This window comes from Phyllostomus discolor, chromosome 9 (genome assembly GCF_004126475.2).
Source record: "Phyllostomus discolor isolate MPI-MPIP mPhyDis1 chromosome 9, mPhyDis1.pri.v3, whole genome shotgun sequence".
NCBI lineage: Eukaryota > Metazoa > Chordata > Mammalia > Chiroptera > Phyllostomidae > Phyllostomus > Phyllostomus discolor.
In genome coordinates, this window is record NC_040911.2 from 67,561,027 (window position 1) to 67,581,829 (window position 20,803).

The following is a 20,803-nucleotide window of genomic DNA, read 5'->3' on the forward strand; positions in this document are numbered from 1 at the left end:
AGTTAAAACAGTAACAAAGTTAAAACTGTAACAAAGTAATATATTGTTTCATAAGTACATATCATATGAATCTTATGTGTCTGCAAGCAGAACATTTTTGTATTTATTTCTTCACTAATGAATATTGGACTAGGCAAGGCCATGCATACCTTTCTAGATGAAATATAGTGTTTCCTACTCCTTTGATTAGAGTGAAAATGTGATCTAGGAGGCAGGCTTCTTGCCTCTGTTTTGGCTTCATGTTGCTGACGGACCATTCCTGGGTTACTGTCCCTGGTAGGGGTCTTAATTTCTTATGCAGTGAGGGTAAGAAAGCAAAATTGTTAGGAGAAACAGTTTGAAGGGAAGACACAAGGATGTAACATGTGCTGGCTAATAAGTGGATTGCTTCTGCTTTGGAAATGGAAACCAGAAAAACACTTAAATATGTACATATATGGGGTTGGCCAAAAAGTATGTCACTTTTTTTTTCCATACGATGGCTCTAGTAGTGCTTTGTTTTTAACTTTATTTGAAACAATTTTGTTAGATTGTGTTGTGACAGCTGTCATATCAGGGTGTACTTTTTAAAAACTTACCAAAATTGGTGAATTCTTGTGTAGCCATTTTAATATTGAAGATGGAAGGTAATATGCAACATTTTGACATTCTGTGCTTTATGTACAATATATCAAAAAGTACAAATGCAACTGAATGGCCAAAAAAGTTGTACAGTGTATGGAGACTGTGCTGTGACTGATTGAACATGTCAAAAGTGGTTTGCAAAGTTTTTTGGTACTATTTACATTTTGGCCAAATAATTCTTTGCCTTGGGGCTGTCTTATGCATTGGAAGATGGTTGGTTAGCAGCACTCCAGGTCTGTACCTACTAGAAGCCAATAGTGGGAGATAGCCAGCATACTCAATATCCAAATCAATAAAGTTTTTGGTGAAAATGAGAAATGTGTCCTGTTACAAAAAAAACTAAACCAACTTTTTGGTCAACCCAATACAAGTAGTTTTAACTATCTGCTGTAGTTTTCATTATCTCTTGTGGTTCTGCAACATTCAAATTAAGATGGAGATATATAGGGGAAGGCATATTCAACTTCTTACATTGTGTACAAAACTGGATAAATTTTAAATGGCAGACTTGGCGGGTGTGACTTGGTTGGAGCATGACTGTAACCAAAAGGATGGGGTTTCAATTTCCTGGTCCTGGCATGTGCAGGAGACAGCTAATCTTCTCTTTCCCTTACCTTCAATAAAAAGGCAATGAAAATGTTCTCAGGTGAGGATAAAAAAGTTTTTAGTGGCTGTTCACCTACCCCACATTCTAGCACATCGGAGTTACTGGGCAGTGGTTTCTTTTCCATAGTGTCTTGCTGTTTTGGCTGTATGGCACTGCTGTAAACTGGAGCCTGTGGTTACCATAACAACACTTAACTATATCTTCTGTATATATCTTCTCTGTTCTTGTGGGTTCTGAATTTCAGAATTTAGCCTTCCATGTTGTCTAGTCACATACATGCCCTTTGCCATCTGTGGGCCATTAAACCTTTTTTGAGAGGGAGCTTTGCAGATAGTATTAAGTCTTGTACCAAAGTGAGTCAAAAGTGGTATTTGGACCAAAAGTGGTCCTTATCACAGAGCTCTGCAGAATTGTCCTTCAGCCAGTGTCATGTTCTGCAGCTGGCAGGCTGGTGAATGAATGGGTGGAGAAATGCACAGGAATTCTTTTATTAGTTTTTTTCCTTTTCATGCTCCCTTGCCAAGCATTTAGAGTTCTTAAAACAGTTAAAACTTTCTAAATGAAGCAGTACTTATTTATCCTTTTCTCTCCCCTGTCACAAGATCATTATAATCCTTACTGTAAGGATTAATATGGTAGGAAAGTACATTGGGGGCTGAAACTCCATCTAAAACTTTGGGTATGTAATACAATGTTTTCTGTAGAAATCTACAGAAGAAAGTTAGTTCTAAAACTTATATTCCATTGTTTGAGAATACATGTTTTAAGTTTGATTCTCACAAGTGACCTAAGGGAACTGGGAAATTGGAAAAATTAACCTGACTTGGTTCTGAAGCCTGTCTTTCACTACTGATTTAAACAGCCATTCTTGGCATTTTGACATATGTAATCCAAGTCGGAGACTTGGTGTTGGCCTGCGGTACTCAGCAGTAGTACTCTGGTTGCTATTTAGGGTAGGGGATAGAAGTGGGTGAATAGGGGAAAGTATATGGAGGGATACAACCCAGTCTTTATACCCTACATCCTGGTGATTTATTTAGCAAGTACTGTGGCATGAGTGTTTTGTTGACTAAGCTGCAAAAGGAATGCTGAGCATCACATGATGCTTCCGGAGTAAGAATGCTGTGCTGACTTAGAACTTTTAATTCAACAACTTTTTACTTTGTGGTGATTTATCTGCTTCATTTTCTGGAGGATTATGTGCTCCATTATTGGTTAAATGTGCCTTCAGTTGCACTTATGCCAAAAACCGTATTTCTTGTGACAAGAAAGGGAGATAGTAATATAGTAAATAGTCTAGGCTATTACCCCCATATGGTTTAGGGGTCTTGGAAAAGAGGTGAAACCAGAAGATAATTAATTGTTCAGTGGGACAAAAAGGAGTTGGTAAACTTTATTGTAGCTCTGACTGTGGTGCTTATAAATAAACCTCATTTACTAGATGACATTCCCCTTAGGTCCTTCAATCCCTAGGTCCAAAGCTAGTTCGTGTGGAGCTCACAAGCCCATTAAGATTGTTTGGCTCATAGTGAGCTAAATGGGATTGTCAGCATGTTCAGAAATTGAGAGGTAACTAGAAACCGGGATTTGTGACTTCTTTAAGAAATGAAATCTCAAGAAACAATTCAGTTGTTGCTGAGCTCAGGGAAATTCACCTAAACCGGCCCTATCTTTCTAACCATGTTTGTTGCTCCCTTTACACCTGCCCTGACTCTGTTCCTGGTCTGACTCTGACAGATACAAAACATTAGGTGGGGTGTTCAGTAGACTCTGCAGTCAAATTTTAACGTGTATTTTGAGGCCTTTTTGAACTTTGTATTTGCCCAGTGGTAAGTTACCGGAAGGAAGGAAGCAAGCTTTTATCAGAAATACGTCAGAGCTGGAGTCACAGTTATCACAAAATGAAGTATCCCTGACCTCGGGGCTTATCTTTCTTTGTTTGTAGAGAGTTCATAAATGGACATAGGAATATTAAGCCAAATAAGCAAATATTTCATAGGAGTCATCAAGAACTTATTTTGGAAAAGTATTTAGGTTGAGGTGTCAGGAACTTAAGTATATTGTGATTTTAACTAATACCTGATGTTAAAATCAAACTCTGGTAATATAACCTGATGCTTGTTTCTTAGAGGAAAGTCATTGTTGCAGGACTGGCTTTGATTCTTGCAATTTAAATCTTTTTTCTTAGTGCTAGGGGGAAAGGGAGGTACTGACAGTTTCTAAGATACAGAGAGGATGCATTTCTAGTGGGTATATTTAATCTTCTTATACTTGATTGAAACAGTTTTTTCTAAATTCAGAAGTTAAGTTTATTAGTCCTTGGTCTTGAATTTTTTATTTTGAAGAAAAGAATCCAAAATGAAATTCAGGGGGAAATACCACAGTATTCCCTGTTCTCATCCTCTTGACTCCAGTCTTGACTTGGCATTCTCCCTGCAATAATCTAAAGTGTTAGGACAACTTTAGCACTAGCTTACAGTTGGGGTAAGGGGATGAGATGCTTATTTCATGTAGTTTCATGCTTCATTTGTGTCAGGCCTTCATATTGACCATCGGCTTGTCTGCTTTAAGAATTAGAGAACTTATCATACTTGAAATTTGGTATGAAAACCATTTTAACCATTTTTTCCTAACAGCCTAAAAATTCTTTTTAAACTGGCAAATGTGAAGTTGGATGTTATTTTCCTCTGAATTTCTAACTTAAAAAATCTCTTGCTTTTGCTTCCAGGGCAGTGCTCACACTTGTCCCTTATATGTAACTACAGTGGGATTCTACTAATTAGGGCCTTTGTTAGTTTTTTTACAGTTTATTTTTTTCTTTCTAGATTTCTGTTCTCATACAGTCCCAGCATATAAATGGATCCACTCTTGAGATGGAATTTTATCCTTTGACCTAGGATCCCATACCACATGACTGTTCTCTGTTTTCCTAGTCTCTTCTTTCAGATATATGCAGGGTCTGGTTAATGCCTCTTGAATGTTCTTTGTAGTTGGGGTATTTACGGAAGAAGTTAAAAACTTCATCCTGTCTAGGCAAGCCTTCTTTGTAACAGTTCTTCCAAGTATTTAGTTTAATGTACTAAGGGACATAATATTATGATCATAGTTGCTTTCTTGAGATCATAGGAATACCTTGGGCCCATCCGTGCATTTAAGAGAAGATTTCCCTACTTTTTCAAATTAACTTAGATTTATCTCAGCTGACTTTGTTCAAAATGATCTTGTATAGACTGTTTTTTAAGTACTAGCTCCCATTTTTGGAAGGATATTTTTTAGGACTAAAATGAATTTGAGATTTAATAACCAAAAAATTGTATTTCAGCTGAGATCTGTGTCTGTGGACCTGAATGTTGATCCCTCACTTCAGATTGACATACCTGATGCACTCAGTGAGAGAGATAAGGTCAAGTTTACAGTACACACCAAGGTAAGTGTGACAGATTGACTTTCATAACAAAAACAACGCTGTGTTGCAGCCTTATTATTTACAGCAACAGCGAAGAGAGACCTCCTGAACTGAATAGGTTGCCATTTGTTCATAATGTTGTGCCACTGCTAAGTGTGCGCCTCCCTCATCTTGTAGTGAATCTCTAAATAAGTGCTGTTGCTGCAGCATTTGCTACTGTGTTAGGGCCCTAAGGCATTGCCAATGTTAAATGTGGCTTGTACTCTGCTCTATGAGGGAGCAGATCAGGTGAAGTGATGGAGGCAGAGCCATCTACCTACCAGGCTGAAATCTTTCACCTTTGTTTTTAATTTGCATGTGTGGGAAGTGCTTGCTTTTCCTACATTTACTAAGTTCTTGGCCTTTATCTAGCTTGTTTCTTGTGATTCAGAAGACTGTCTCTACATTTTTAATTTGACAAAAGCAGTATGCCAATCTGGAAAGTGTAGAAAAAGTTTAATTTCTCAGATTCGGTCCTTTCAGGAACACATTCAGCCTCCTCCTTTTAAATTAGTTAAAATGTATTGAATGCTTGCCTTATGCCAGGCAAGGTCTTAAGGTGTTTACATGGATTTAATTGTCTTTTTATTACAACCTTACGTTTTTTTAATTATCATCCCCACTTTACAGGTGAAGAAACAGGCACCGATTTAAATAAAACAAATATCAGTAGGTTCTCTCCCACGTGATTTTTTTCTCTTAATACCTTACTGGTTTGATTTGCATACATCAGTTACTGAAAAAGGCACTGTGAAAATAATTGTATCTACCTGGGTTGGCCTGAAAGTGGAATTTTTAAAAAAGATTTACTTATTTTTAGAGAATGGAAGGGGAGGGAGAGAAACATCAATATGTGGGTGCCTTTTGAGCACCCCCTACTGGGGCCCTGGCCTGCAACCCAGTCATGTGCCCTGACTAGAAATCAAACCGTCGACCCTTTGATTCACAGGCTGGCTCTCAGTTCACTGAGCCACACCAGCCAGGGCAGGAAGTGGAATTTTGTGAAAAGAATTCCTTAAAGAATGTGTTGAATTTTAGCTATGACTTTTTATAGCAGTGGGAAATGTGTGTTGCTGCTTTTTGTTCTCTACTGGATCTCATTGTAAAGTTTTATTATGCAGAATCTTCCCATAGTGCAGCCCAGGAAACTCAAACCACTTTGTCTAAAAGTGGTAGTTACCAGTGAATTTCTCCTTTCTTTACAGACCACACTGCCCACATTTCAGAGCCCAGCATTTTCTGTTATAAGGCAACATGAAGATTTTGTATGGCTACATGACACTCTTTCTGAAACTGCAGACTATGCTGGGCTTATTGTAAGTACATTTGGGAAATGAAGTAATTACTGAAGCCAGTTTCTTCAACTTTGTTCATTTGTAAAAAGAGACTTTTACTTATGTTTCATAATGGATTTTGAAAAGTCTTAACTTCATCTGCCAACTACAGTATGTGCTATTACTGTTAAAGTCAACAATATATGAGGATAGTGTTATAGCTATAAATGAATTGAAACATACAGTCTTAATTTCTCAAGTGTTGCAGTCTGCTCAGAGAGTAAAGGAGGCCATTGTCTTTGTGTTCAGCTCTTGAGAGTTAATGCGTGGCTGAAAGAAGAGACTTGCTGATTTTAAAGGAGAATTAAATGTGGTATCTGGCCAAATAATTAAACAAAATTAGTACTGAAGCTTATATTTGAGAATATTTTCTTCATTAAATAATAGAATCTTTTGATTATCTTTTGGAATTAAAAAAGTCCTTTTTGAAGTCTAGAGACTATAATTTTGATGATGCTTCATCAGCTTTATTATTCTAGTACTGATTGTAATAAATAAATTTTAAACTGACATTGATGCAGGATAAACACTATTGTACCCTACCGATTGTCCAAAATAAATAAACTGAACAAGTGAGTGCCAAACTATCAGGAGAACAGTTTTAAATGGCCAAAAGGAATAAGGTTAAGAGAAATACAGAGGTGACCCACAGGGCTGGCTGCTTCCTGTGCATAGGTCCCAACTAGAATATCATTACTGGGACAAATTTGCTCATGAGTTACCTTACCTGCCTCTGCTGCAGATTCCACCTGCTCCTACAAAGCCTGACTTTGATGGCCCTCGAGAGAAGATGCAGAAACTGGGGGAGGGTGAAGGGTCTATGACCAAAGAAGAATTTGCCAAGATGAAGCAAGAGCTGGAAGCGTAAGTAGATCATTACTTTTTTAAGTGCGGTAGTTAACAGTTGCTAGTTCTGTCTTAAACCACATTTTGCAGAATGTGGGAAATAGTCTTAAATTTTTGACCTTGACTTCCTGGGGGCCACTAACAGTAATAGACAAGTAGTTTCCCCTGTATGGACCATACTTGTTATGGAATCCTGGTCTGGCATAATGAAGTAAACCTTTGCATCTATATATAAATAATTCTTCAAGCTGCTGGTAGTGTACCATGCTTTCTTTACTGAAGTTTGATTACTGGAAACATAGTTGAAGTAGGTTACAGTGAATGCTGTTACAAAGAAGCATTCTGAATAATAACCATATTGAGGGTTTGGAAGAAGTGCAGGTCTGCAGGAAAGTTTATTTTAGTTTGGCTGTCATTTAATTCACATAAATATGGGTTATTTATTCTGTATTATGGTTGGAGGTTTGCATTAAAGTTTCTTTTGAAATCATTCTTGAACTTTATCTTGGCTTCCTCCCCTCTTCTACCATCAGTATATTAGAATTCAGGTGCTCATTTCAGCAGTTGTCTTTAATGCTTTGCCCCAAGCCCATATTATTATCTAGGGCCAGTGCTCATATAACTTCATGTCCTGAATTAGTCACTTGAGTGACTTATGATCATTGCTGAGGATAAAAGCACTGAACACAAGACTCAAGTTTCTATCAGGAAGCTTAGGGTGATCTTTAATGTCTAGATTGAGATAAATCCACTTTATATTTTTTGTGTGTGTGTAATTTTGAGAGTACATTTATTGAAACAAGGAGCGTCTTAGGAGAAGCTAGAGAGAGTCTAGGTGGGGCTGCTTTGGCTTTTCAGAAATGTTGTGGGAAAGAAATGAGCCAAGACTGGCTGCTGTTGGCTCACTGAAGTCAGAGAAAAGGAGGCCTTAGAGACAGGTTCAGGGAGTTAGCCTGGGATGAGCTGCTGCCGCCTTGTGCATTTCTCCCCTGGTCGCAAGTCTTGTGAGGACCCTTAGAATTTAGGAGATAGACTCTTGGGAAGGGGCAGTGCTGGGTCCTTGGTCTTGAGGGCTTTTAAAGGCTGGGAGTTTAGGGGAGTTTGGGGGACATTCATCAGCTTTATGCTGATGTGCCAAAATGAAATTTATGCTATCTGTCCTTGGGTGTGTTATAATTTCTGATCATTCTGGGCCATATTAGACTTAGTGCTATGTGTATATAGCTGCAGAATTAGAGTTTTTGTTGTTTTAAAGAAACCATTGTTCTATAGACTGGTAAATACCAGCAGTATTTGCATGTAGGTTTCAGGCTTTGCAGACTTAATCCATCAACCCCAGTTATAATACCACTTTCCCTCTTCGTTTGCTCATTCCACAGATTCCAAAATGACACCTACCTTATTACTTAAATGGTTATAAAGTAATACCAAAGTGTTTAGGTCATGTTCAGGTATTTTGATTAGTGGCATGAGCAGAACTGTGATAACTGGGTGCAGTAGTGGTTGCTAGTTGAGTGGTGCCAACTAAATGCTTCTCTTTTAGTGAATATCTTGCTGTCTTTAAGAAGACTGTGTCCTCCCATGAAGTCTTTCTTCAGCGGCTCTCTTCTCACCCTGTTCTCAGAAAAGATCGCAACTTTCATGTATTCCTGGAATATGATCAGGATGTAAGGCATTTTTTTAATCCATTCTCATGATCTAGTAAAATGTGCAAGACTTTACTTTAAAAATATACTTGATGTATTTTCTACAAAATTAACTTTTAAAGTTCTGAATTTCTTTCCAACTCAGTGGAAACCTTTTGTAGATGCCGTTTCTTCTCTTTTGACCTTTTTCCCCTTCTGAAGACTAGTTTTCTCTCTGTTAAGTTTAGGATTGTTAGAAGAAACTTAAATTGATCCACATTTTTCTTCTTGGCTGCCTTTTTTTTTTTTTAATTTTATGTATGTATGTATGTATGTATTTTGGAGAGGGAGAAGGGGTGGGAGAGAAACTTTGGTCATTTGCCTCTCTCATTCCCCAAGCTGGGGACCTGGCCCGCAACCCAGGCATGTGTCCCAACTGGGAATAGTAGAACCAGTGCCCTTTCAGTCCATGGCACAACCCCCAGCCCACTGAGCTACACTGTAAGGGCTTGGCTACCTTTTTTTTGACAAAAGACTTGTGTGGGGTTGTTTGTTTGTTTAGGTAAAGGTTTCTGTTAAAATGTATGAGATAAGCCCCGGTTTAGAAATTTTCTGTCTTCTCACCAGTGACGTTTGATAAAGAACACAGAACAAAACAATAATTTTACAAGGATTTAAAAGCCATTAAGACTTGGTTCCCAGTTTTCAAAGTATCTCTTAAGTCACACTTTGAGAATTCTGATCTGTATTTAGATTTAGCTGTTCATTCGATATTTTAGATGTGGTGGTTAAGGTGGAATTTGTCTTAAATCTTTGTGTGTGTGCCTGTAGTAGTAAACAGTGTTATTTGGAATGTATTCAGGACTTCTTTAAAAGAATTTAGAAAAAATATATGTACCATAAACTATTCTTTTGGAATTATCTTCCTTCAGCTGAGCGTTAGGCGGAAAAATACCAAAGAGATGTTTGGTGGTTTTTTCAAAAATGTGGTGAAAAGTGCTGATGAAGTCCTTTTTTCTGGAGTTAAGGTATGTGTTTTTAGCTGTTGAAGAAAATTCTTGACTTCGTGTGGATAGGTGATCTTTTATTTCTTCAAAAAAGATTTGTGAAACAAATTAACTTCTCAGAAATGTAATTGTTTTCAAATTTTGGTTGTTTTCATCTACTTGTTGAATTGTCACTTTTCTTCCCAAAATATCCCTGTCTGTTCCTGGAGAGGGGATAAGAACCTTTCTACACTTGTCTTGTTTACCTTCTCCTTTTCTGTAGAGAAATTACTTTTTTTTTTTTTTCTAATTAGCTACAAGAGTAGTATTTCATTCCATTCTCCAGAACTGTATTGTTCATTTTGGTAGCACTAGACATATGACAGTTGAGCACTTGGCATGTAAATTACCTGGTGCAGTTAAGGCACCAAATTTTTATTTGCATGCTGGACTTGAATCTCACCGATACGTTTGTTGTAGATACACTGATTTATTTTAAAAGTAATTTTTCTTGTTTTCATAATGTGACTACTAGAAAATTTTTATGATGTGTGTGGCTCACACGTTTCTACTAGACTGTGCTGGTCTCGAAAATCAAATTAATACGCAAGTCTCATAGTGACCTCATAGGTATGATTTATTTCTCATTCCTCAGTCCCCTCACCTCCTTTTTAACTGTGTTACCATAATAGCTACTATTTGCTGTCTAACTTTGTTACTTGGGGTTTGAATATAAGGATCCCAGAATATAGGTGCTAACTACAGGGGGCATTATCAGAAATGTGGGAGCTCTTTGATGATATCATTGGCACAGTTTAAGGTGCGTGGGACTGTCCTGTACCCACACATTGCAGGGTGTTTAGTGTCCCTGGCTGGTGCCCACCAGATTCCAGTATTGCCTCTCAGTCTGAAAGCGACCAAATTCATTCCTTTTCTACATACACACAAACTCAGACATGAATGTGGTACCCCAAATTAGTTAGCAAGCAATGCACTAGGCAGTGCTGTTGCTTTAGCAGAATCGCTAGATACTAGGATACTGGAGTATTACAGGGCATTGCTAAATGGCTTGTCAGAATGGTTCTCTGTTGACATTTCCTGCCAACTCTTGATTTTTGTAGTCTTGGGTATGAATGAAATGGTGTCTTGTCAATTTGTATTTCTCTGGTCTGTAGAGATTAACCTTACACATGAACGTACTTTTTAAAAAATGTTCTAATACAAAATATACATTCATATTTTTTAAAGTTTTGCCTCTTAAGTTTTATTTTTCCTTTTTTAGGAGGTAGATGACTTCTTTGAGCAAGAGAAGAATTTCCTCATTAACTATTACAATAGGATCAAGGATTCATGTACAAAAGCTGACAAAATGACCAGATCTCATAAAAGTAAATACCATTCACCTACTAACCATGTAGCTTTGCTAATGTGCCAACTCTGTTCATATAAAAAGAGCTGCTCCTGTTTCTGCAGATGTTGCAGATGACTATATCCAAACTGCAGCCTGCCTGCATAGCCTGGCTTTAGAAGAGCCCACAGTCATCAAAAAGTAAGTTTCTGTTGGAAAAGCTTTTCCCCTAATTCTGTAATAAAAAATAACTAGGTTGTATAATTAGAAGTGTAATGAATAATGACTATATAATTTTAGTTCTGTTCTTGAGCACAAGCCTCATCAAGGGTAGATGGTCTCTAGCAACTCAAATCTCCCTTTCCGAACAGAGACTCTTTGTAAAGGACTCAGAGGGCATTTCCTTACCAAACCTGTGGCTGTTTTGTTAAAGCCTTTATTTCTGTCAAGGATTTATTAGATGTCTCCATTTCCTTTTGATTATTTTAATCTTGGAGTTGTCTTTGATTTTGTCTTGTGTGGTCTCTGGCATCATGGTGCTTGCCACTTTACCTGACATTAGTGTAGACTGACTTGAAGACATTTGGTTAAAATGGTCATAAGGATGGTATAATGACCCCAATCTGATTTTGAGCTTCTTTTTAATTTGAATTTTTCAGTTTCTCTGTCCTGGCTTTTTTTGGTGTGAGACAGTATACACCTAAGCTTGTTATAACAGAAGGTAGTATTTCTGATTTGAAGGTGGAAGTCAGCTGATGGCAGAACCAAGATAAAATAATACATATTTATGGTTTTGGGATACACATGGTAGTGGTTCATTAGAGCCTGACCCTGGTTAACACGATTTTGGCATTGGATAAGAACTAAGGACACAAGTTCTGCATGGCAAAATGGCTTAAGGGACACCAGGAGAGGTTGATACCCATGACTGTGGCACTACAAATGTGCTCAATTTTATTATCATCGTATCTACTAATTGGGTCAACTATGATAAAAGCACTACTCTTGATAAATTAATTCTGAAGCACCAATTGCTAGGACTCCTGAATTTATCCATTCATGTCTTGGAGTACTGATAAGATCATATGTCATACGTGATTCAAGACCTTAAACTGAAGTCATGTATATATTTCAGGTACCTATTGAAGGTTGCTGAACTATTTGAAAAGCTTAGGGTAAGAATTTTTAGTTGGTCTTCATTATATGTTTTATAACCTGTGGATTTCTGCTTAGATGATGGTGACCTTTATTTTATTTTAATAGAAAATAGAGAGTCGAGTCTCCTCAGATGAAGATTTAAAGGTGACAGAGCTCCTTCGATATTACATGCTCAACATAGAGGCTGCTAAAGTAAGTTCTTTCCGTCTGCCCTACCATGATCCCATCAGAGGTCTGATGTCAGAGATGTATTATTGTTACAAATGAAGGAAGATAGGAATTTGTCAGGGTTGTTTGTGCAAGTGATGACCTAAATAGAGATGTAAACTGAGCAAGCTTGAGTTACTAGAAATTCAGTTTATTGAGGAATAGCAAAGGAATTACAGTTTGGAAAACACATGCTGTAGCAAATACTACATTTGAGTCTGGTGACGGTTTGGGGCCAGTTGAATTTATGGGCAAGGAAGGCACAAAGAGTGGGAATTCCAGCCAGAGTTAAGTAGTGAGTTCATTGTTTGAGGGTGCTTGTCTCAAGCAGTAAGTTCATGGCTGGCTTGTTCATTGGTCAGTAAATTCTTCTGGGTCTTCTGTAAATCCAGCATTTATAGGAAATTAGCCTCTTAGTTCTTAAGTTTTGTTCTTCAGGCACATGTATGTGATTCTTCATATCATGTCTTTCAGTTCCATTTTAGATTGAAATCTTTTCACATTCATATGCCTTTTTGTGGCATTGTATCCTTAGTTTTATTGCTTGGGAGCAGTAGGGGTGGTACTGAATAGACAGTTAATAGTTTTGTGGATTATGTGGTGTTAGATGCAGGACATAAGTGAAGACTTGCCAACAGGGCTATTTCTGAGACAAAAGGTTTTGGTACTTGTGAGTTTTTATTGAATTTCAGTTGTCACTGTGGTCTTTGAGTCATAAAGCATTACTTATCAAAAGCAAGACTAAGTGGCTAGTGGGACAACCTTTTGGAATGAAAATGCATTATTCACTGTCTACACAGTCCTGAACAAACGTGTTTGAATTATGTATTGCAAAACATGCTGAATCCGGCAACATAAAATTAGGGAAAAAACAGGAAAGTGTCATCAGGATGTAGAAATTCATTATTTTCTCCATATTTTGGTTTTACTTTTGTCTTTTGGCATGTTTCCTTTGTCTTTGGATTTTTCTTTTTTCCACACTTTTGCTGAGTGTATCTTTATAATGGATTTAAATGCAGATGATAAGCAAGTTTTTTGCATATACACAAAAGATGTAATTGAACTTCATGTATTTGTCATACATGCACTCTAATTCTCCATTTTAGGTACTAAGGTAACATCTGCTTTGCTATAAGATCCTCAGGGTAGACCCTGTCCCTAAAGGCAGTGTTTTCCAGATAGGGTTATAAGGATATTCTTACTACCGCATTGCCTACTTCCCATCATTTGACTCACCCTGCAGTAACTACACATGTTGTATGTAATATACAGTGATTAATGAAATTCTGAAATTACTTTCTAGAAAAAGAAATCTTTCCGTTTTCACTGTTGTTTTTTTTATTTTTTTCATATGACAGAAAGCCCTCAGTAGTGCTGTTAAGACTTGTTCCCAGTCTAATGTTGAGATTTAAAAAACTAGTAACAGAGAAAGGGTTGTAGAAGGAGACTTAACATTTCAGTTAGTACATTGGCATCATAGTACTTGGGATATTTTAACTACCAAGTCGTATCTTATTTTTCTTCTTAGGATCTCTTATACCGGCGTACCAAAGCCCTCATTGACTATGAGAACTCAAACAAAGCGTTGGATAAAGCACGGTTAAAAAGCAAAGATGTCAAGTTGGCTGAGGCACACCAGCAGGAATGCTGCCAGAAATTTGAACAGCTTTCTGAATCTGCAAAAGAAGGTTAGCAGGGCCACTCTTTACTTTTTATTTGTAAATCATTTCAACCTTACAGAGAAAAGTTTCACAAGTAGTGCCAAGAATACCATACTTAATTCTTTACTTGGGGTCCATATGTATCCACAGTTTGATTTTATGTTTTTATTTTTTTTGCTTTGTCACTTGCAAAACAATGCTCCATTGTGTTTTTATAAACATGTTGGGTTTTTTATAACCATTTAAGATAAAGTTTTCTATATTACGGCTTGTTTTTTCCCCCCTGAAAAACTGCGTTTCTCTTACTACCCTATAGTAGTACAGTTACTGACTTTGGTGAACTTTAATACAATATAACACAACCTACGTTCTTATTTTGTTTGTCTTAGTAATGTCCTCCAGTCTAGGATAGCATTTAGTTTTCACAGATCTTAAGTCTCCTTTAATTTGAAAGGAATCTTTCTCACAACCTTTTTTTTTTTTTTTTTTTTTTTAAATGACATTTTTGCCCTCTTGAAGACTAATCTCTGTACAAGTAGATTCGTTCCTCATTTTTGGCTGGTCTGTTTCCTCATGACTAGATTCCACTGATGCATTTCCAACAGAATTCTATATAAATAATATGTCCTTCTTAAGATGTGGTATCTGAGGGCATGTTCTGTCCATCTTCCCCTAAGCAATTTCAAAGTTTTATGGTATTAATTTTGAATACCTAGTCAAGTAATTTTGGATTTCTCCACTGTGTAGTAAATTTTTCTTTCCCATGCCATTAATTAGCACTTTATGGGGAGACTGTTTAAGACCATGCATATCAAACTCTTCCCCAAAATGTAGCCTATGTTGATGGTTCTTGCCTGAGGCAGCCTTTACTCTGGTGGTTACAGGAAGTCAATGTTTTCCCCTTCTCCCAGTTCTGGCATTCCCTTCCCAGATTAGCACTTGACATCCTTGAAGCACAAGCCTCCCCTTTTTCTCTGTTTTTTTCTTACCTTTATTAGAATCATGCCCATTTTTTAAAATGGTTTTAAAATTTATTATTACACTAACATATTTTGGGGCTCAAATTGTTCAGACCTAGCCAGCAAGGAATGCCTTTAAGCTGACGTGTTCTTGTGATGTACCTCCCATTCTTTTGAGCAGTTTCGTGGTCTAGGCTAATTTTATACCTTTTCTATCCAGCCCTAGAAACTGTGATTTCTTGAAGGAGCCCAGGTTTTTTACTTAAGGAATAGTAACAAGATAGGGTGCTAAATATGCTCATTGCTCCTGGGGAGATCCTGCTTCTAAGCCTTCTGACAGCAAGGAAATATAGGGGTATGTGCACATGAAATTCACTTCTCTCTACCCCATCAGGAATCATGAGCTGGTGATGATGACTGAATTCCAGTACATATCCATGGAGTTTTTTCTTGCTTTCTCACATTCCTTTTTAATATAGCTTAGTTTTAGGAGGTGATGGTGCACCATTTTCATTGAACAAGAGTATTTCATTGAACAATATGTAGTCATTTCCTTAAGGAATCTCACTGCCCTGTAGTTCTTAGAGGCTATGGACCATGCCAGAACAAAAAGTAAAGCATGTGTCTTTTAGAACAAATATAGTGAGCCTGTATTTGATTCACAAAACAATTCCCCACTGCCTCAAAGCTCAGGTTCCCATGAGGAGGAATCCCAGTCTGATATTAAGACTGTTTTTCCAAAACGTTTTTCCCCCTGTAGTTTCAAAATCTAGGCATATTTGGAAATGTCCTGATAATAGCTGTGAACAGTAGAATTTTATTCCTTTGTCTTAACTCTTACCTTGTCAGGATTGTAATGCCTTAATGGTAAGGACCAGAGTTTCTCTGTATAAAAGTTTTGTAGATGGCATGGAGGCATGCTTACATGGCAATTTTTTTGGATTTTTTCAAAGGGACCTCCTCTTGTTGCCCTATTCTTAAATTCTTGCCTGCCTTCCTTTAAGCAGCTAATTTAAATTTATAAGGAAAAGAACACACTTCAACACTACTGAGGTGAGCCCTGTCTGGGTCGATCAGTTGGTTAGAGCATCATCGAGATACCCCATGATTATGGGTTCAATCCTTGGTTGGGTCAAATAAAAGAATCAACCAATGAATGTATAAACACGTGGAACAACAAATTGATGTTTCTTTATCTCTCTCCCTCCCTTCTTCCCTTTCTCTAAAATCAATAAAAAATTTTTTAAAAGCTATGCTGAAACCATAGGTTATTACATAGGTCAGAGTTTAGTGACTCTGGGAGTTTTAGAGAAGATTAAGAAAAAATGAATGTTTTAAAATGGTGCCACTTCAGGCCTGTCCTTGTTGCCTGAGGTTAGTTCCTGTGTTATTTTTATCTTCTTTATTCAAATTGTAATCCTGGTTGTATGATAATTTCAAAGTACAGTATTCTAGACAATTCAGAGAATAATGAGTCTTAAGCTGTTTGTCTTGTTTTTGGTCCCAGTTCTTTGTAAGACTTGTGGCTGAATTGATAAGAGTCAGTTGAAGGAGCATAGTAAAACAATGGTGTGGGGAGATACAGATGGGTTACCTTAGAGTCCTGGTCCTTTGTGCAGGCTTTAGAGGAAGGAGGAGAGCTTATCTTGACATCTGGGGAGATTCATTCAGCCTAGTATACCCAAGGTATGGCCATTAACACATCACTAAAAATTTTTGTTATGTTTTTACTTTTTAATGTGGTTGCTTGCATTATATTTCCGTTGGACAGTGCTGTATAGACAGGAGGATAACTTTTCTCCTAAGTGCCTAGAGCGCCAGCTTGAGCTAGGGAGGGCTTTCAAAGTTTTTTAAAATCTTTGAAAAATCTGTTGGTTGATGTGTGTGTGGCTTACCACCTCCCCGACCCATTATCTATTATTGGGTTGGCCAAAAAGTCTGTTAAATTTTTTCCTGTAACATAAAAGACACATTTTTCATTTTCACCAATACCTTTATTGATTTGAGTGTGTTGGCTGTCTCCCATTATTGGCTTCTAGTGGGTAGGGACCAGGGATGCTGCTAAACCTGTTCCAATGCATAAGACAGCCCCACAGCAAAGAATTATTTATCCAGAAGGTCAATAGTACCAAAATACTTCACAGATCACTTTTGACATGTTTAATCAGCCATAGCACCTTCTCTATACACTGCACAAATCTTTTTCTTTTCTTTCTTTTTTTTCTGTTTTGCACTTTTACATTTCTTAAAATAATAAAACATAATACATGGAAAATGTTGGATATAAAAATCTGAGAAAATAGAGTGGTGCTTCAAAGCTTGGGAAACACTGTAAGAATGATATTTGGAAATTAAAGATGAAAATTGTTCAACTTTATTTTGGTAAACTTTCTCTTTTGCAGAACTAAACAATTTCAAACGAAAGAGAGTGGCAGCATTTAGGAAGAATCTAATTGAAATGTCTGAACTGGAAATAAAGCATGCTAGGGTAAGTATTCAAATTAAGCCAACAACTGTTCTAGCTTTTTAAAAAGTTTTTTCCCTAAATTAAAAAACAAAACAAAACAAAAACATAAAAACTTTGGCTGGTGTGGCTCAGTGGGTTGAGGTCATGCCTGTGAAACAAAGGATCACTGGTTTGATTCCCAGTAAGGGCACGTTGTGGGGCGTACAGGAAGCGACCACGCATTGACATGTCTCTCTCTCTCTTTCTCCCTCCCCTCCCCTTTCTCTAGAAATAAATAAAATATTTCTGAAAGTTTTTTCCCAATTCATTATCTCAATATCCATTCCGCAGGTGCGAGTTGCTGTGTGGTTTTAATCCCTTATAGTGTAAATGGGAGCTGCTTGTTAAACAGTATTCTGCAGAACAAAAGACATTTATAATGTCTTAGTGAAATACTGCTTTTGGGAAGGCATTTTTGATGGCAGCTACTCTACCTCCTCTAAAGTCCTGTGGAGCACACTTTGAAGAACCTGTTCTAATTTATCTGTCATACCATTATAGCTCTTAATTATCTGGAGTTTTCATGAAAAACATTTTAGAATAAATTGTCTTCTAGTTTTGCTAAATGTCCTCTGATACTCTCTTTGGTTTGGAAAGGAAGAATACTTCCCTGTATATATTTGATGCCTAACTTAATTTTACCCAGAAAGTTGGAGAACATTGGTTCTCAATGCTAGGTGCACATTAGCATCTACTAGGGAGTTTTTAAGACGACTTCTTTTTTTTTTTCCAGATTTTATTATTTTTAGAGAGGGAAGGGAGGGAGGGAGAGAGAAACATCAATGTGCGGTTGCTGGAGGTCATGGCCTGCAACCCAGGCATGTACCCTGACTGGGAATCGAACCTGCGACACTTTGGTCCCCCCCCCCCCCCCCCCCCCGCGCGCGCTCAATCCACTGAGCTACGCCAGCTAGGGCAACGATTTCTTGATGACCAGACTGGTTCACTCAGAACTTGTGGGATGGCTTTTTGGGTGGTTACTGGGTGCTGCTGAGATTGGTCCCCCCTGAGTGCTGTCTGGTCCAGGGCAAGTAGGTCAGCCCCTGGAGGAGGGAACTGTCACTGGATATCAGCATTGGTTCAAGCAAGAAGACTTAGAACATTTGTGTGGATGTGTTTGTCCTCTTGTCTCTGAAGTCCAAGTTCTTTCAAGTTGGAGTTTTAAAGTATTATTTATACATAATTTTCTTCATGTTCTTAGTTTCCTGAATCCCTTTAAAGTGAGAACTTCATAAAGCAATTTGTGCAAAGGTCCTACATAAATACTTACCATTTATCTCATCTAAAATCTCACCCAGAACTAATTTTTAGCAACTTTTTATCCAGTCTTCCCAAGGCCTCCATCTTCAAAAAACTTTTTTATGTAGTGGTTAATTCAATTCACAGTAAGAGTTGGCATGACTGCATTGGGGGCAAACCTGGGACTAGGGAGGATGGAGGTGCTGGAGAAGCAACCACTAGCTCTTGAGTTGTAAGCAGCCCCAGACCCTCTGAGGGAGAGGAACTTGCCAACCTGAAATTGGGGTGAGGAGGAGTATAGGTTGTGATTTAATGAAGAAAAGCACTGACCCAGTTTGGCTGCCTTTATCTCTCTTGTGAAAAGCCAGGTTGGTGGGTTTGAGTTTAGTTTTTACAGATCAATAGGAAGTCTTGAACTCTTAGAGTGATTCATTGGTCTACTTTGACTTGTTTTCTTCCAGAACAATGTCACCCTCTTGCAGAGCTGCATTGACTTGTTCAAGAACAACTGATCTGCTTTTTCTCTGGATGAAGGATATGAATGTGAAAGCCAGCATCACTTGCACTTAAATCATCACCACAGAAGATTTATTACCTTTGACTTTAGTTTAAAATTATGTTAATAAATATTTTGATTTCTAAAAATCTTAACACTTAACCATGTTGGTTTAAAAATATTTCTATTACATGCTACTTGGACATAACTAATCTTCCGTATGCATTTAATAGCTCAAAGTGGGCAGAATCTAAAACTGGGTTCTCCTGTAATTTGTTTTTAATTATTAAGAAAGGGTGCAGGATATATGTGCCTTATGCAAACAAGTATAAGGAATTGCCTGGTGCATGTAGTCTCACAGTTTCATGTGCCCGTGTCCCTACAAACCAGTTGTTTTAGGGTAGGTGTCAATTACAACAAATAACTACTTGTTACAGATAACAGACATTCCATTCCTTAATTAGGTAACTTCCCTGCCTTAGTATCCTCACAGTTCTAGTCATCTTAAGTGTCTGTATTACCACAAGAGAAGAACACATCATTTATCTTTCTGTACCCTTTGCAGCACCATTTTTGTAGTTGGGATATAAATATTTAAGGAAGGATCTTAAGGGTATAAAAACCAATTTGGCTTACTGTAGAAAATGGCCAGATCTATCTTAAGAAAGATATGAGCACCCTTCTTATTGGTAGGTGGGGGGAGATGTTTGTCTTTGGAATTTTTATAAAGTATATATAATAAAATAATAAAACTGATATCATATGGAGTGTTTTTGTGTAAGACAAGCCCAAGACAGCAGTTTAGCTAAGCCTTGGCCATAGTGAGGGGGTTCAGTGTCTGCCCAGTGCTCCTGGCCTCTTACAATGTTCAGGTTTTTGAAGACTTACAGGGCAGTTTTTTAGAGGGTCCGCAGATCTCGGCTTGTCTGTCTTTGATTTGATTCAGGTTTGCGTTTTTGATAGGCCTTAGTACATGATGCTGTGTCCTTAGAATGTGTCTGTCTCATTGGTGATTGAGCCTTAAGGTGGTATCTTCCAGGTTTTCTCCTGTGAAGTTTTATATCTTTTGAAATTAACTATTGGGAAGATAATTTGAGACACTGTAGAAAATGTTACCCCCCCCCCCATTTTTGGCTCTTTAAAAAAATTAATTTTCTTAATTATGCTATTACAGTTATGCTGACTCCCCCCCCCCCATCCAGCACTCTCCCCACTCCCTCAGGTAATCCCCGCACCATTGTTCATATCCATGGGCCATGTGGGTATGTTTTTTGGCTACTCCATTTCCTTACTGTACTGTACATCCCCATGACTATTCTGTAACTACCTATTTGTACTTCTTAATCCCCTCATTTCCTCAGCCATTTACCACCCACCACCACCCCCATTCTGGCAACCAACTGGTAACTAACTTCTAAGAGTCTCCCTTTCTGTTAAACCTTGGCCTTATTATGAGTCTTGGAATGGCCTTTTTGCATCCATCATAGTTGGGACTGTGCTTCCTGGACTTGCTTATGTCCTTCACCAAATTAGGGAAGTTCACTTTTTCCAGCTAGATTTCTAATTTGCTCTCCTGGTACCCCATGAGGTGAATGTTGGGCCTCTTAAGGTTGTCCCAGAGGTTCTTTATACTGTTAATTTTTTGGTGGTGGGGAGGGGGGGTGTTCTTTTCTCTTGTTCTGTGTGGTAGTTTTTTGCTTCCTTATGTTCTAAATCAATTTCAGTTTCATCTGTTCTATTCCCCTATAAATTGTTCTTTATT

At 37.7% G+C, this 20,803-nt stretch overlaps 1 protein-coding gene across 1 annotated transcript in view; it reads left to right on the top strand.

Annotated features, from left to right (window-relative positions):
* Positions 1 to 19,562, top strand: part of SNX5 (sorting nexin 5) — a 26,177-nt gene extending 6,615 nt beyond the window's left edge. The window contains exons 3-14 of the mRNA XM_028523746.2: positions 4,554 to 4,658; positions 5,882 to 5,992; positions 6,753 to 6,874; positions 8,400 to 8,523; positions 9,414 to 9,509; positions 10,750 to 10,855; positions 10,941 to 11,016; positions 11,951 to 11,990; positions 12,079 to 12,165; positions 13,709 to 13,868; positions 17,203 to 17,288; positions 19,007 to 19,562. Of these exons, the coding sequence (XP_028379547.1) occupies positions 4,554 to 4,658; positions 5,882 to 5,992; positions 6,753 to 6,874; positions 8,400 to 8,523; positions 9,414 to 9,509; positions 10,750 to 10,855; positions 10,941 to 11,016; positions 11,951 to 11,990; positions 12,079 to 12,165; positions 13,709 to 13,868; positions 17,203 to 17,288; positions 19,007 to 19,057 (1,164 nt within the window). The 3' untranslated portion in view covers positions 19,058 to 19,562. The remainder of the gene's footprint in view (positions 1 to 4,553; positions 4,659 to 5,881; positions 5,993 to 6,752; positions 6,875 to 8,399; positions 8,524 to 9,413; positions 9,510 to 10,749; positions 10,856 to 10,940; positions 11,017 to 11,950; positions 11,991 to 12,078; positions 12,166 to 13,708; positions 13,869 to 17,202; positions 17,289 to 19,006) is intronic.
* Positions 19,563 to 20,803: the final 1,241 nt, after the last annotated feature.